General features: G+C 39.2%; 1 protein-coding gene across 2 annotated transcripts in view; it reads left to right on the forward strand.

Annotated features, from left to right (window-relative positions):
• The window catches only part of LOC105278139 (monocarboxylate transporter 12), a 41,589-nt gene that overhangs the window by 20,592 nt on the left and 3,388 nt on the right, over window positions 1-17,609 (forward strand). Inside the window, exons 1-8 of one of the 2 annotated variants that reach the window (XM_020031249.2) lie at window positions 2,984-7,011; window positions 7,415-7,590; window positions 12,818-13,003; window positions 13,628-13,775; window positions 14,886-15,162; window positions 15,335-15,578; window positions 16,857-16,994; window positions 17,196-17,492. In XM_020031249.2, coding sequence (XP_019886808.1) covers window positions 6,839-7,011; window positions 7,415-7,590; window positions 12,818-13,003; window positions 13,628-13,775; window positions 14,886-15,162; window positions 15,335-15,578; window positions 16,857-16,994; window positions 17,196-17,492 — 1,639 coding nt within the window. In that variant the 5' untranslated portion in view covers window positions 2,984-6,838. Of the gene's footprint in view, window positions 1-2,983; window positions 7,012-7,414; window positions 7,591-12,817; window positions 13,004-13,627; window positions 13,776-14,885; window positions 15,163-15,334; window positions 15,579-16,856; window positions 16,995-17,195; window positions 17,493-17,609 lie in introns of those variants that run through there. The other variant, XM_026975302.1, reaches the window with a different exon arrangement.

Genomic DNA, 17,609 nt, shown 5'->3' on the forward strand with positions numbered 1-17,609 from the left:
GATGACTCCTCTATATGTAGCATATAAACGGTGCGTGTAAAATATAATTTATTTGACGTTGGAGTAACAGTAAATTACTCCGTCACGTCTAGCAACGTACGCTGCTATAATATTTTATGGCCACCATCCAGATACATCTTGCCTGAGTAATGTTACTATGAATAATTACAATCCGCGACGATTATAATATTTTAATAATTTTTCATAAATTATTTTTATATAAAGACAATTTAAAATTAATTAATACAGAGAGAAAAATTGCATTCTCACAGCATAGTTATTTTCTGCTCATATGTATCTCGTGAGATAATTTTCATATTTGTTCTTTAATAGATTACAAATTTAAAATATTTCTCTTAGAAAAATATTCCTTTGAATTAAAAACTTATTTTATAGATAGATTAATTAAAATTCTCTTTTTTTTTAAATCCAAATCGTCAAAATTTGTAAAAAGATGTTATACAGGGTGGGGCAATAACTATTACCATCTTAAATATCTTCTAATTTATAAGGTTCGGAGGAAAATTTATGTAATCAAAATTATACGGTACGAAGGGGGCTAACATATGGCGATAATAATTTTTGTCCTGGTGGAGGCGCTTCGAAGATATCATGGCCACCTTAATTTTTTTTAATGGGTTCGGTATGTTTTTTTTCCATAATTTCATAGAGGAGCTTAAAACAAGTACGGAACTCATGACACAAAATTATTGAACAAGATTAAATGTAAATGAAAACGATAAAAAATACATTTTTTTTAATGAAACTATGTTATTTTATTACGTGACGTTTTATCTCTTATTTTATTATTAATGTTTATAAAAGGTGTTCGAAGTGATGGCCATTACTATCAATACAACACTGGATTCTTCTGATCACTGATTGGCTTGCTCTTCTAATAACGTCGGGAGCTATTGACGCACAGGCTTCAATGATCCGTTGTCGCATGATTTGAGGTGTAGACCATGTCTTTTAGGGTTCCCCATAAAAAGAAATCCAGTGGTGTCAAGTCTGGTGAACGAGCTGGCCACTCTACAGGACCTCCACGTCCAATCCAGCGATTTGCAAATTTTTCATTAAGTTTATTTCTCGCAACTAATGAAAAATGAGCAGGGCATTCATCATGCTGGTACCACATTGTTCGTCGTGTGATTAAAGGCAGGTCTTCTAATAAATGAACCAAGTTATGCTCTAGAAAATTGGCGTAGCTGTTGCCATTTAGATGTCCGTCGATAAAATAAGGACCAATAATTTTGTTATCTATGATACCACACCATACATTCAAAGACCATTGTCTCTGGTGTTCAATCTGCCGCAGCCAATGAGGATTTTCCACTGCCCAGAAATGCATATTATGTAAATTAACATTCCCGTGATTAGTAAATGTTGCCTCATCAGTAAATAACACTGTATCAAAAAATGAGTCATTGATTCGAATCTGTTGTTGAGCCCATTGGCAAAATTCAACACGATTTACAAAGTCCATTCCATGTAATGCTTGGTGAAGGCTGAGGTGATATGGATGGAATTTGTGACGATGCAAGATGCGGAGTACGCTCCTCCGATTAATACCAGATTCTCGTTCAATTTGTCGCGAACTAATGTGCGGATTTTGAGCCACCATTGTGAGAACTCTAATTTCATTCCCTTCATTAGTTTTTCGCTTTTCACGCTCACTATTACGTGTATTTAAGCTACCGGTTTGTCTAAGTATATCACACACATTTTTAAATATTCGACGCGAAGGCTGAGTGCGATTAGGATATCGTTCAGCGTATAAATTTTGCGCTCTCACTGAATTTTTTTGACATTCTCCATAAATGAGGATCATGTTGACTTGTTCTTCAAATGAATACATCTTGCACGATTGACTTATCTATCGATACTACTTTTCATGTTTATCTTATCCTGTGAACTTATTAAGATGGCCTTCAAAGGGTCTTTGTTTTCATTGAAATAAGTTTACGTCACTATTTATTTTCATCGATGTATCCGTTTGAAGAACAAGTTGATCCTCATTTATGAGGAATGTCAAAATCAAAACATTCCGACAAAACATACTAATAAAGCGTCATTTCGTACATCTTTTAAATGTAAATTTCATTTAACATAAAAATGTATTGTTTATCGTTTTCATTTACATTTAATCTTGTTCAAAAATTTTGTGTCATAAGTTCCGTACTTGTTTTAAGCTCCTCTATGAAATTATGGAAAAACAACATACCGAACCCATTAAAAAAAATTAAGGTGGCCATGATATCTTCGAAGCGCCTCCACCAGGACAAAAATTATTATCGCCATATGTTAGCCCCCTTCGTACCGTATAATTTTGATGACATAAATTTTCCTTTGGACCTTATAAATTCGAAGATATTTAAGGTGGTAATAGTTATTGCCCCACCCTGTATACGTAAAATATTTCATATGACAACAAAAAGATTAAGTAATAGGTACTACTGAGGTATTAATGGACGAATTATAATATCATCGTAGCGTGCGGCGTTATCGTCACATAAAAAGATCGTTAAACCTGACTCGGCGTTACATGCTATAAAAAGCGTAGGGAACAGGATGTACGGTGTCGCAAGCAAAGGAATCACCGCGATCTTTCGGACGATCGACGCCTATTCGGGCGTGCAGCAAAAGGTGTCCGTATAGAACCGCCGAAACTTTTTCCTATACATCGCGTTTATTTTACGGCTTTTGCCATGGCGATGATAGCCTCTCCAAAACGGATTTATCGTCACACTTGAATTATTACATTCGAAATACTTCTTTATGGCTTTCCTATCTTGCTGACTTCCATATACCATATTGCAGTACTAGAATAGACTGCATGTGCTTCAAAAAAATTACTATAAAATATATCTAAAATTCTTTTTCTCATTTTACAAACAAACGTGTTATTTAAAATGCACGTATTATAATTACGAAATTTTACATAATTTGCTAAATGTTATCATTTCGAAAAATAATTTCGTGCCGCACAAAATAGGTCGCCGACCGACACATATCCTCACACAAATTATGCGACAGGATGGAGTTGTAAAAGAGCTCGACATCTCTCATTAAGTGAACGGCAAATAATTTCGGGGTGTGCAAACCGATACGGGTTTATCGATTAAACGTACCCCCATTCCGTAATCGGCGCGCGACTTATGGTTAATACTGCTCGTGGCTACCTCCGTTTTGCATAATTCGCAAAAGCGCCGACGCTTATTTTCAGCCGCTCGATTACACAGCGATCGTATCGTATCGTCGTGTAACGTGATCGTATCAGGACGATGTCGTGAACCGATATCAGTCGACGATGCACTGGAACTGCACGATTATCGTGCAGTGGATACTCCGGGCGTACGAAACTTGTCGTCAATATCCATTCCGTAAGGGGAAAATTTTTAATTTTATAGCATTTGCCTGTACTCCTCGTCGAGAACACGTTTCCGCGCATTCCAGGTCCCGTTTAATCCCGCTTCTCTCAGTGCACTCCGCTTCTTGGAATTTCGCTGAAATTGGCAAATTCAATCGACTGCGCCTGAAATTTCCTCCCTTAGGGGAAACCGGTGTCAATTGTAACAGGTGTCAAATGTAACAGAGCTTATTTTAGAGCCACCTTATATAAAAACACGAAGTAGCCTTCATTAAGTAATAAGAGACAACTTTTCGCATTACCGTCCCGAATGTGGTCATCGTAACGTTCTTGTTGTCCACGTTATCCCCAAATTTACGGAAATTGCGACCAAAAGTAAATATTCTCTCACAAATCTTTTTTGGTGCACAACTTAGGTTACTGTATTTATTCAAAATTCGATAACAGCCCATTATTATATGTTGCCTGAACTATCTTATTGTGTAGGTTAGATATTTTAGGTAAAGAAACATATAAGAAAATAACAGGATAATTTCGGAAATGACATAGAGGTGTCGTTTGTAACATCCTGGGATGTTACAATTGACATCTATACATTTACTTCGTATGTTTTAATATACATTTTTTGGTAATTATTTAGCTACCGGGTGAAAAGTGCTGAAACCAAGACCAAGAAAAACCGAAAGGGGAATAATCTGCCAAACATCTCAGCTGCACTGATAAAAATGTTTCTTTTATATGTATTAATTGTCTCTCTGATTAATATTTTTGTTCATGTTTCACTTGGTTTTTAGAATTTCGTTTTGTTTGGTTCTTATTGCTTTATCGTTCGTTTATTTCATTGTTCTCGTTTCATTATTTCAATGTTTACTCGATATTATTTATAATAAAAGTATTTGTTACAATTGACACCAGAGAGGTATCGATAGTAACGCTCGTCGCACTATGATAAAAATGAAATATATTTCGAGACGATTCCCGATAGCTATATTATAAAAATCTGATAAGTAGCACCAAACTTGAAGGTTTGTTCCAAAAAAATGTGAAACAAAAATTGCGAACGGTTTACTGAAAAAAAATGTTATTGAATTTTTGTTACAATCGACACCGGTCTCCCCTACTAGGAATTTCGCGCAAATCAATGCACTCTATGATACTCCATCGCGCGCGAAAATTATCACGAAATCATTGAGGACTCCGATTGCGTGACCGTTCTTCGGTCGAGCAACCTGCTTATTTTCCGATTTCGGCAGGCTAATTTTATTCCACTGTTACTTTTCCGTACCATGGAGGAGATTACGATTGACTTGGCTCCGTCGAAACCTGGCGTTATATTTCAGGCAGACATAACAATGATAAAACCGTGCCGATTGCCGACAAACAACATCGTTACAGAGGTTTCACGTCGTCCCATGGTCAATTCCGTCACAAGTCCCTTGTCCATGAAAGCACGTGGTGAGCTCGGGGAAACGAGGGGATTGGCCCATTCGCTTCCCCTACGCAAGCTCGACCCGCGCAGCGTGCGTCTCTTCGTGAATCCACCTCGTGAACCCAGTCGACGTTTGGCAACGCGCCTCTCATCTCTGGGATTTCGACGATCCCTCCGATCTGGTGACACGAATCGCGAATCGTGCAAATAAATTATCATCACGGAAACCGAAGGAAAATCCGGCGCGTCGGATGTGCATCGTTCATTGCGACACGTTGTCATTGTTGATAAATAATCACGTGAAAAATTGAAGGAATTTATCGTATTCGATCGTGTTTGATTAGCCTTCCGATAATTCAATAATCCGATAATCGAATATAATTTGGAATCTCCAAACAGGGTGCAATTACCTGATTAAGGAAGAACTCTGTGCAAAAATCACTGACCGGTGAAGCGAAAAAAGAGATCATCATTTCGAAAAAGCTCCAATAATGCGATCATACTGGGTGTCACACACATTTTGGGTATCATTGTTACGATGGTATTCCGCGGCGTAGCACCGTTGACCCCCTTTACATTGAAACTGGCCGTATGGCTATATTTTTATCGTGGCGATATTAGCAGTACGCATATTATGTTTGAGCCTCTCTGGATTCATGTTGGCAAAAATTCATGTTGAATCTGCTAAGTATAATAAAAATAATTCGAGTATGATTCAAATAGAACAAATTAGAATTCAAATAGACGTAAATCATATTAAAATAATATTTCAATCTTCTATTGATTTAAAATTAAAATTAAAATTAAGAATATAAAACAAACCTGAAAGTGAAAACTTATATATACAAATAATTTAAAAAAGAAGTTCCAAAAGATTTATCTTAGAAACGTTTACATCTATGCACAAAGGAAAGAGGATATCAATTTTCTTACATGTGTCAAATTCTTAATTATTAAACTCAAACTTTTCATTATTAGACTTAAATATAATTAATTGTTTCTGTAATTACTTATCAGTATCCATGTTCTTTCATGCCACTGTCTCAATAATATTATAAAATATATTTTTTAATAATATAATAATATAATATTAATAATAATAATAACGATAATAATAATAAACTTTTTTATATAGGGCAGAAGGCAACTCTATTTTCAAATTCAGCCCGGTTTAAAATCTGCTGTGTTTTAATCCAGTCAAATAAAGGAAACGTCGGAATGGCATAATTTCGAAACCCGGAAAAAAGTAGTCCTGCAAAAAGTTTCTACCGCACGGTGGCACGGGAAATTTTCTCCAGCACGAGTCCGATATTAAATGCGAGACGTATGTGCGCGCATAAGTCGTTCGAAGCGTTGCGAAGTTACGGATCGTTTGCCCTCGCTCGAAATTACACAATCGCTGAATTAGCAAGACCGTGTGCCGTAGCTGCACGCTAAAAGCGTGACACGCTTCGGGATCTCTCCCTCTCTCCTTTTCCTCCGTATCTATCTTTCTTATTTCTTTCTCGGTTACACCGGATTCGTATTTCCATCTCTCGCTCATCACTCCGTAACCCCATAACTCCCTTTGCAGGCTCTGTTTGCCTAGCTTTTAGCATAATGCACTTACACGCGTATATAACCATCTAACATGCTACGAATAACGCCACGAATGACGATGAAATTCACGACTAAGAACATGCATTATCTCGCGGACTCCTGTCGACCCTTTTGATCCCTTTTGATTTTATCGCCTCTTACAATTTCCTATAACTATAATATTTGTTCCCTTTTTTGGTATTAAACATTCTGAAATGCAATACGAGTTAACTCAGATAAGATCAAAATTAATCCGCTAAACGAGGACGAAGTACAGACAATAGTAATCAGTATTTGTTAATATAATATTATTAGTATACTGGTAACGGTGGTCTGTAAATCCGTGCTATGGCGAACGAATCGGCTCTCATGAGGATGAACATTGTGTCGATGTCGAAGAAGATAGCTGAAATCGCGTGTCATCATCGGTGCCGAAGAGTGTATTCGTCCTAGATCGCGGAATGAAGAACCGAGAGCGTAACGGAAGAGCTGTCGTACAAAGTCCCGCTTACGAGGATAGCGGGGTCGCGATTTCCGGCGAACTCGGCGAGCCTTCCTTCTCCGGGGAATGCGAGGGAATAGTGTCCCTTCAAGCACCCAAGGGGATCGAGGGGGACGCGAATCCCGATCCCAGGTTTGAATATAGACGTGCAAATTGCTGCAAACTGCTGAGTGATCGAAATAATCCCCCCTGTGAAAATAAATTTCCCAGTCTCTCAAGTAGACCTTATCGCGTATTCTAGCTGAATCTATTGTTTGTATTGATCGATAAATCATTTTCTTATTGAGGTCAACATTATTTCAAAAATAACTGAAGAAAAATTTATTTTCTTATTTAAATAGGATCTCTCAAAATAATATTTGTAAATTATAGATATTTTTGATACACTATAAATTTTCATGTAACTTCTACATTTCTGAAAAAAATATCAAACGCCCTTGTACAGTTTTCATAATGTAATCATAATTCGAACGTGAATGCCGTGTAACTATGCGGTCGTCGATTGGACGTTATTCCTGAATCTCATGTATGTCAGGTATGCCGCGCATTGCACCATAAAACAACATTATTACCCCGAAAACGGTTGGGGTTGGGTCATCGTCGTGACGGGTGTTATGGTGCAAATTCTTGCCACGGGAATTCACGGGGCTGTCGGAGCGTGGCTGCTGCTCGATGGGACAAAGCGATATCGTCAGACTCTTCTTAACGTAGGTACGTCATGCAGTAAATGCACGAACATTATTAACAACAGTACCCATTTAATGCAACTTCACACGCGCGCAAAAAAATACAAGTCTTTTTTTAATAATTTACATGATATGCAAAAACATGAAATAAAAGCTGTTATATAAATAATAACAAATTTAATTAACTAAAAAAACTTATATTTTATTAACAAAATATATGATATATATTTTTACATATAAAATCCTCGCATTAGAACTGTAATCGAAAATATTCCAACATTTTATCGTCAAGAGAAGAACGAAACATATTCTCGTTTCGTAAGGTCATATTCTCAAGTGATTTCCAATACTTCTAAGCAACAACGCCGGCGGCACTTTCGAGTTACCTCCTTACGAGTTCGTCTCGTTCGTTATTATTACTCGCAAAGGGTTACGCCACGAACGGATTATTATCGTTCTCGTAAAAGCAAACCTGCCGGCTGCACTTTATCTTTAATGCTTTTTGCACGTTGCTACCTTCGAATCCTAACAAGTTTTATGCAATCGATCGCGATTTGAAAAAGTCCTCTGACTTTGGTGATAAAAGCCGATCAGAATCCTTATATCCTGAGGGTTCGAAGGGCAAGTGAAAACGAATAGGTTTCCTGGCGAAAATCCCGAATGTTTGACGAACGAAGAGTGGCCTAATTGATTTCTTCCATTTGTGTGTGACAACGAATACATTTGCTGACTTATTAGGCGCTTGGAATATTTGGTGTTTACTTTGCCAGAATGTTAAAAATAGAGAACATCCAATTAGCACTCTTTCTTTCCCTCTATCTTATATCTTTATTTGACATAATCAATCAATGATCAATTGAAATTTATTTCAACTTCTTTTATCTGTATAATATTAGGTCGATGCATTAGGTTTTGTTGGATCGCCTCAAAAGATGATCCTTTTTTCGACATGATATTCGTGGTGAAAAGATGGAGAAAAATTGTAGAAAACGATGGAAAATACTTTGATTTATGCTGCATTGATTGTTTCATTTCAATAAAGAAAACTTGCAAAATCAGCAAGAAGTTGTGCACCGACCTAATACATTAAGCTGTCTTGTATAAGAATATGAAACATTTTTATTCGAGCCATGTAATCCGCAGAAATACCTTCGTACAGAGCGCATGGCTATACACAGAATCGAAAGATTCAGTACAAGCGATGGTATTCGCGCTAGTCGAACCGTCCCCCTCGTTTCTCGGGGAAACATGGCAAAAGGATTCTCGCGGATCGTGCTTCCTCGTTCTTTGCGAAGACACCATCGCCAAGTAAAACCCCGACCATCCCGCAAGTCGTTGACCCTGATGGCAGCCACGACGCTCTCGCTCTCGCCAATTCACTCTCACTGTCGTTCCACCCACTCTCATCAACGTAGACTGTCTAGGGGGTGAAAAGAGAGCTCACGCTGGTCTCACGATTCTCAATAAAGAATTCTGACCGAGAAAAGTATAGCGGACGGAAAAACGCGGGAAGTGGTGAAGCATTATGCGGCGGGCGTTCTCTTCGTACTTTAAAGTTGAACAAACTGTTTTATCCCGTATATCTTTCTCGCGGGTTCAGCACGTGCAACAGATGCATTATAAATTCGCTGTTATCAAATAAAAATGGAAAAGTAAAAAGCTTGAGATGTAAAAATAGTGTTAAGGATTTGAAGCGAGCACAAATTATCCATAATTATACAATCGTAAACTCATTTATTAGAAAATGTGACTAAAAAATAGATTTCTATAAAACATACACAGTATAAATCAATTAATCACGCAGCAATCAATTAATTAATTTAGATGCCGAAATAATGCCACCCCCTATTTTCACAGGGTTTCACAGCCATGTTAGCATCGAAGGGGCATTTTAATTTGATGGATTCCGAAGTAACTCTCTCCGCATACAAATCTCGCTGAAACTTTCACGTTCTTTCTCCCTCGCCAACGTCCTAAACGATAATAACAGGAACAGGCGGTGTACGTCCCAAGGCGAATCCGAACGTGTATATCCGTCCCCTTCGCGCAAAAAGGAATCCCGAGACAGTCCTCTGCGGAATCCCGCCCGTGCCCAAAAGGAGAAAGAACTAAGGACGACCCCGTGAAAGGTACCGGCCTTAAACGGCGCTCTCGCGGCGAATAAGTCACCAGCCGTCGTCGACGAACGACATTTAACGTCCGTCCGTCGTTCCATTCGTGGAGCTACAGTGAGATTAATAACTGCTTTTTCGTGCGCGCGGTGCGACGCCCGTTTGTCTCTGGTAACTGCCGGATCGTTACTTGCTCCCGTAATAAAGCGCACTCGCCACGATCGATGGCCACGCGTATCGATGCGAGCGGTGAGAATTAATTGAACGGCTCGGCTCTCCCCTCCCTCCGCGAGGCCGGGCTAATCGCGTCAGCTTAATAGCGCGGTGTCGCAATTAAAGCGGTCTTAAGCGCGATTGAGTGCTCGTTCGGTGCCTACTGATAGCCGTATTAATTGGCATCTTAGTCAGAGCGATAGATCGTGCACGATAGAAAGTGCGCGCGGGATAGGTGCGTGATCGTGGGTCAAGAGCACTCCAGCATCGCCGGAATGATCCTTCAGCCATAGAGTCGAGGCTTACATCTACGTAGATTTTTTTCTTGCTTGCCTACATCCAGGAAAAGCTCGTGTCTTACCTAAGAGATTGCTTGTACTTGGTTTTTCTCAAATCTACTTAATTCTTCCTCATTATTGAATCTGTGAATGCTGTGCAACAAGGAATGAGACATTTATAATGAAATTATAATCAAAAATTAAATCTTTTAAATCAACGATCGTTTAACATATTTTCTATTTGAAGGAAATAATTTATTTACGTGTGCGTAAACTGTCGTTTATGCGTGTGGACCAACGCCGTGCTCTGCAGCTAAGTAAGTAGATGCAAGAGGCGTCTATGGCTTTATCCCGGAGCTAGGCGTGATTTATCGACGAGATTTCGCGGATAGACGTGAATTAAATACGTCGTGGCAAGAATGAAGCAAAAAAGGGAAGAATGAGGCGAAAGGAGTTTCAGGCGTCGTATTCGTTGGCACGTCGATGCGCTCCTCTCAAATTCTCTTTGGATGCCGCGACCATCATAAATCATTCAAGGAGCAATGGATGACAACGCGTTAATCTTATTCGCTCTCACTGGCCGAGTATCTGGGGTACAGCAATCGGTTGCTTAGAAAATATAGCGGTACCGCAAGTTGCGTAAGGAAACGTCCCAAGTCGCTGGATACTTAATCCATTTGCGCAGGCCGGAAACGTGCTAAGTTGAGAGAGTCGCGGCGAAAGATATAGCGTGGGATGTAAATGGGATTACAAGACAGAAGAAATATTATTCGGCGCGCGACATAACGTAAGAGAAAAAGTTTGTCCGCATATTCGGCACTTAAGAAGGACTTCTCTCTTAACTTTGAAATCCCGGATCTATCGGCATCGAGCCGCATAAATTTGCGCGTTACTTCCAAGTACTAATGATGAACGACGTTGAGAGAGCCACAGCGAGCCGATCGATGCGGGGAGAACAAACATTCACTTCGCTCGGCTTGCACCGCAGTTTATTCGCTGATCGTAAAGCATCAGTTACGAAGAAGATTCGTCGGATTCTGTTGCCAGACGATACACACGTAGATCCGCCAAGCAGACTCGTTTTACTACCGGCGTATAGTATCGTATCCGGAAAGCCGCGAGAATAACGCGCCGTCGCGAACCGGGATCCCTCCATCATCCCTCGCCGGAGAGACGTCATCCCGCACACGACGATTGTCTATAGACGCGATACGATCGGACCACTCGACTTTAAATAGACAATCAGGCGGGATGACGAAATGAAATAGAAGTAGTCGCGCGATGGACGCGGTGGAGGACAACATGCCCAGACGAGATGAGAAACGGGCGCCAGTCGAGGCATCCTGCTATCCTTGCTATCTGTGACGCGTGACGAAGATCGAAACCCCTTTGAAATTGCTATGCACGATCTGACGTTTATACGACGCGGCAGATTGCGAGCGATACGCAGGAGTCACATCTCCTTCGGGGCCGTCGATCGACGACGCGCCGCTGGCGTTTTCCAGCAAAAAGTTACAAGATCTCTCGCTACGACTACCCGACTAGAAACGTTGTCAGGTTTACCTAATATGTTATAAGGACCTGACGTGGTTGGCGTAAGGTAATCCTGAATAAGGTATACCTAAGAATATCCTCATCAGGTTCAAATATGTATGACCTTTTTAGGGTTAAAATAATAAGGAACATATTAGGACCTTCTTACGTTATGCCTGATATTTCAAAGTACAAATTTTGTTGAAGTTTACATTATTAGTACCTACTAAGGATCTTGTTCCTTCATCCTGATATTTTTTAAAATTTAGAGGTAAAGGTTTCCCACATCTGGTCCTACATCGGACCATACGTAGTTTATCATATTATAATGTACGTTATATACTTAATGTAGAAAGAATAGTAATTTCTACTTAATTTGCGAGTAGTAATTATTTTTATATCATATACATTTCAATGTATTCGATTATGGAACAATAAGAGACAAAAATCAACACAAGTGTGTGTTTTCCGCCTCTGATTCACCAAGCGACCGATAGATGGTCAGGTCAGGCGTGACGTTCTCGCAAGAAACATTTGGTTAGCACCTTACAAATAACCATCTGGAAAACCGATCCAATACTCTTTTCTTCTCTTCTTTTGGACTCTTACTTAGAACATATACTAGTAGTATACGTTCTAAGGACTCTTACACTCACCGAAAATATCAAGTTTTAGTAATTCTTTAGACGACTTGGTGCTGTCTGGGTAGTAAGGATTTAATAATTCAACCCGATATAAACCTGATGAGGATATCCAGATAAGGACCTAACTATTGTGCTGCGTTACATGACTGATCAGGTCCTGATGAATTTACCTTATCAGGACCTGATAATAAAATAAGGTCAACCTGATCAGGACCACTGGATAAATTTCTAGTCGGGTACTTTTCTATCGCGCAATTATTTTCACATTGTGCGTGAACACGTGGATGTACGAAGGTGTATTCATATCATCACGAAATAATAATCTGTAATATTATATTAATTATATTGATTATCTGTAATGTTATATTTATTAGACAATATTATTATTGACAACTATATCAGAAATGATTGTAATTTTGAGTGATTCATCACCTGCAAGTGCAATTTATTCGATGCTTTTTTTCTCGTTGCAGGATGGCTGGGAGCGATGTCGACGGGTGTTGCCCTGCTGGTATCGCCGGTGACGATTGCGTTTTGCCGAAGAAAAAGCACGAGAGTCACCGCAGTTTTGGGCGGCCTCGTTACTGCGCTCGGCTGTCTCTTCACATCCTTCGCCTCGCAGTTTCACCAATTGTTCTTCAGCTACGGCACCGTGGTCGGTGAGTAAGGATCGTAACGGTAACGAGACTCTGGAGGATGATACTTGCGATGACGCAGGCATTACCTCTACGTAGGACGTGTATGAGTGAACCTTCGATGTCGCCGACATGTGTGACCGAAATGAAAGTTTCAGCGAGACTTAAGTTTGGCTCACGCAATTTGATCGAAGAAACGAAAAAGGGGAAAGAAAATTTATTTTTCTCTTTATTTTTTCTCTTTACTTGGATTATGTGATAGTACAGTAATTTGATTGTAATGATTATACGTGCGCGTGACATACTTAATATTTCATTGTTATAATGCATGATAAATTAGAATATACGCTATCTGTAAAGACGAGATATTTCGCACATTTTTGCGGCGCCACATTGCCAAATGGTTATTAGTATTATTATAGCTGTGCGTAATCCTTCTTTATTTTCGTCTAGCTCTATTAGTCATGGTTCCGCTTGTTTCCTTAACTCTCCCTCTCGCGCGGAACTTTGTGAAAACCGAATCCTAGAATAATTTCGGAAATGTATATGATAGTCGATCGAAGGGATAAAATTGTTATTCGATTCTATGAGCGAAAATAAAGGCGGCTTCAACGACTTCAAACCATTGGATTTTCCTCCTCCATACAGGAATAGGAGTTGGAATGACGCGAGATTGCAGCACGCTGATGGTGGCTCAGTATTTTAAGAGGAAAAGGGAGCTAGTCGAAATTTTTATCGTGTCTGGAAGCGGATTGGGTATTGCAGTCATGTCTGCTTTTATAAAAGGCGCAATAAGGTAAATTAAGTATAATTAGTAGTAATTAGTAGTAAACAATTTTGTCTTAAGGAGGAAATCGTTTGCTGAAGGCGCCGTTTTCGAATCTATTTTTAAGAATTTTTTCAAAGAAAGCGTACAATCAATTGACTTGAAATTTACATAGATTTTTATCTATTTAAAAACTACAAAAAAATTAAAAATAGACTCGAAAACGGTTTGCCTTGAGCAAACGATTCTCCGCTTACGAAGTATATTATAGTAAAATATATAAATGATATTAATAAAATATTATTTCTAAAAGAATATTTTTACTTTTAAATGCTAAAAATTAAATTATTAAATATTTATGTACATTAAAAATGATATAAGAGTAAAATATATATACAGGGTGTCTGACATAAGGCGAAAACCTCTCGCTCACATCAGGTAGATCTCGTCAAACTGAATTAAAAAGTCCTGTACCATTTTGCAAACAACCACGTAAAATTTCGAGTAATTAAGTAAAGAAAGTTCGCTAATTCATTCAGCGGACGCGATCGGCAGCGAGGAAAGTAGGCATGAATGACGTAAAAAACGGCTAGTCGCGCGCGCGACGCGATAACAGCGAGTATCGAATTACAGCGGCAGGCGAGACGACGCGTGGACAATAATTTCTCGGCAACATGAGCGCGTGAATGAGACGCTGAGAAATTATTGTCCACGCGTCGTCTCGCCTGCCGCTGTAATTCGATACTCGCTGTTATCGCGTCGCGCGCGCGACTAGCCGTTTTTTACGTCATTCATGCCTACTTTCCTCGCTGCCGATCGCGTCCGCTGAATGAATTAGCGAACTTTCTTTACTTAATTACTCGAAATTTTACGTGGTTGTTTGCAAAATGATACAGGACTTTTTAATTCAGTTTGACGAGATCTACCTGATGTGAGCGAGAGGTTTTTCGCCTTATGTCAGACATCCTGTATATACATATATAAATTTATTGTTGTTATTAAGACTTATTAATCCTTGCGCAAATCTTTGCTTCAATTAGATACATTATAACTGATCGCAAAATATGTATGTGCCTTAATCAGAACACACTGTGAATACACACTAAGAAATCAACTGATATAGGACTTGCTTAATTATAGCAAAATCGGATGGCGACTCGGTCTTCAAGCTGTCACAGGGGTGGTTTTTCTCACCTTTATTCTCGGCACCTTTTATCGCAGCGCATCGCTGTATCATCCGCAGCGGAGGGCAATTTTACACTTGAAGAATCAAAAGCGCAAAATAAAGGACAAGAACAAAGCGGACGATCGGCCACCATTTTTCGATTTCAGTACCCTGAAAAGCAAGACAGTGAGGATTCTTTTGGTGTCCACCGGGATTTCGGCATTCGGGATTAACACGCCGATCTTTTATCTGGTAATTTATCTGCTGCATCTATTTTTTATTCAAACTTATTCAGACGATATTTTTTAATTTATGCTTTTGTGCGCAATAATATTTTTCAGCCGTAAGAAAATAAATATTAAAATTTGTTACACGCGCAATACATCTTTTGGAAAATCTGACGTAAAAATTTCTTTTTGTGTAGGCACATCAAGTTGAAGAAGAAGGTCTTGGTGATACAGTCGTCCTACTACAGGCTTACCTCGGACTAGCTTGGACTCTCGGCTGCGTAGCTTTCGGCCTTCTGGTCGTTCATCGCAGCGTTGAATGCAGGATAGCCCGGCAATATCTCACGCAAGCGGCCGTCTTCGTCTGCGGACTCTGCATCCTCGCACTTACCGCTGTTCAAGGAAACTATCATGGATACGTCATGTTTGCGTGGATTTATGGTAAAGTACAATGTCTTTCTGCGAGAAACTGAGTTCAAGAATTCAATAAAAAAAGAACGGATGCTCAATGGCTATTCTTATGGCAGTGGTAAAACACGTCGTTCCCCTAACGTAGAACGTAGAGGAAAGTCCCCGATTATGAGATACCATATCGATTTTGCCGAATGTAAGGAAATCTATAGGCAGAATTTTAAAATGTAATACATTATCTTGAAGAGAATTTAATAAGCTTTAGGTTGGTCAAATGAAAAATCTAATTTAAATATTATTTTTTCTGAAAATTAAAAAAATTTGAAAAAAGAGCTTTACGCAGGATCGAGAAAGTGTGCTCCTAATATGAGATACCTCGAGAAATCGGTGTTAAAAGTACAAAATACATCAGTATTGCAATTAAAAAACTTTATTAGATAGTTTTATAAAAATACTGCTGCCACAGCCTTCGCCAAATCTTCACGATTCCACTGTCGACGCTTCCTCGTATCTCTAACCTCCATAGTCAGATTCTATAAAAATTAAATACACAAAAATACGTAATATAAATTCGTATTAACTTTTCTTTAACCTTAAGTAGTATTTTCTTTCTTTTTATTACACTACATAATCTTCATATTCGAGCAATAATTATCTCCTATTAAGAGTACGCTGAATATCTCATTGTACGAGCCACACGCCTAGCGGTTCCGCGATCATGAAATCTAACCTCTACAATTAAGCAATTCAACAAATTACGTATTTTCCTGTTACTACGATTCTACTCTATCATTGCATACTGAATTTATTGCCAACCATTTCTTTATTATATAATAAACAAGGTTTAAAGACTTACCTCAAGTTCCTTCGACATGTTCACAATTTCACAAATCTTTTCTTGCAAAGGCTAAACGCAATAACGAACAATGAATTTTTCACTAAATACATTTTACACCAAGAGTAATAAGTTCATGGTGGAACTAACCGATGGTGCTCAATAGTTTAGCAGAAACCCCATTATCTCATATTAGGAGCATATCTCATAATAGGGGATTCTCCTCTAATAAATAAGATTACAGCAACTTCTTTATATTAGCCACATGCTACTTGGTTCTTTCGTCAAAATTACGAAGTCCATGAAAAATCGATGATTCAAAGCGCGAAAACTTCCGAAGGCTACCGTAGCGCGATGAAGGTAATGGGGATTTAGTGGCGCGATTCGCCCATCCTCCTTTTCCCTTCACCCCACGTAATAAAGGACTTTGAGGCCGTGTTACGAGCAATAAAAAAACACTGGTTTTCCTGTAGGCATCTTCTGCGGCGGGTATCATTACAGCCTGAAGATGTATACGTACGAAAGAGTGAGGGCGCGGAACTTTGCCAGAACATGGGGTTTCGTCCAATGTTCCCAAGCGATACCAATTGCAATCGGTGTGCCAATATCAGGTAATAAAGAAAAGCTGGCGCAGCGATATCTGTGCTCCGACGATTACGCAGGCATGTCATCACTCAAGTATATTATTTTTATTCAATCTAGTGAAGCGTTCCTTTTTCACAAACAAAACTTTCCGTGATAAATACAGCCTGAGGATACAGACTGTCTCCGTAGTGGAAGAAACATTCTGAAACTCGATGTGTATCTTGTAGGATATATAAACGTGGGTTGCGGTGGTAAGGCTGGCTACTACTTCAGCTCGACGTGCGTCCTCGTTGGCAGTTTCACCTTGTTCTTCATCGATTTACATAGACGGAACTTGTCCAAGCATAAGCACACCAGAGCTAATGGCACGAAACACACATGCGCCTCGGACAGTTGTCCTCAGCGACGAAGACCGTCGTTCAGTCAGGAACCCGACAACGAAGGACCGCATCTGGCCGCTGCTGGAGCGGCCGGAGCAACGGCAGCAGCACTTGTCCTAGGAACCGACATTGCTCCAGCGCAAGGTATATGTTTCTTTACTGCACCTTTTTTATATCTTATTTATTATTTTTTCTTTTCTATCTTTTTTATAATATTCTTTAAAACCCTTTTTATAATATATTGTATGAAGGCAGCCCATG

This window comes from Ooceraea biroi, chromosome 2 (genome assembly GCF_003672135.1).
Source record: "Ooceraea biroi isolate clonal line C1 chromosome 2, Obir_v5.4, whole genome shotgun sequence".
In the NCBI taxonomy this organism is placed as follows: domain Eukaryota; kingdom Metazoa; phylum Arthropoda; class Insecta; order Hymenoptera; family Formicidae; genus Ooceraea; species Ooceraea biroi.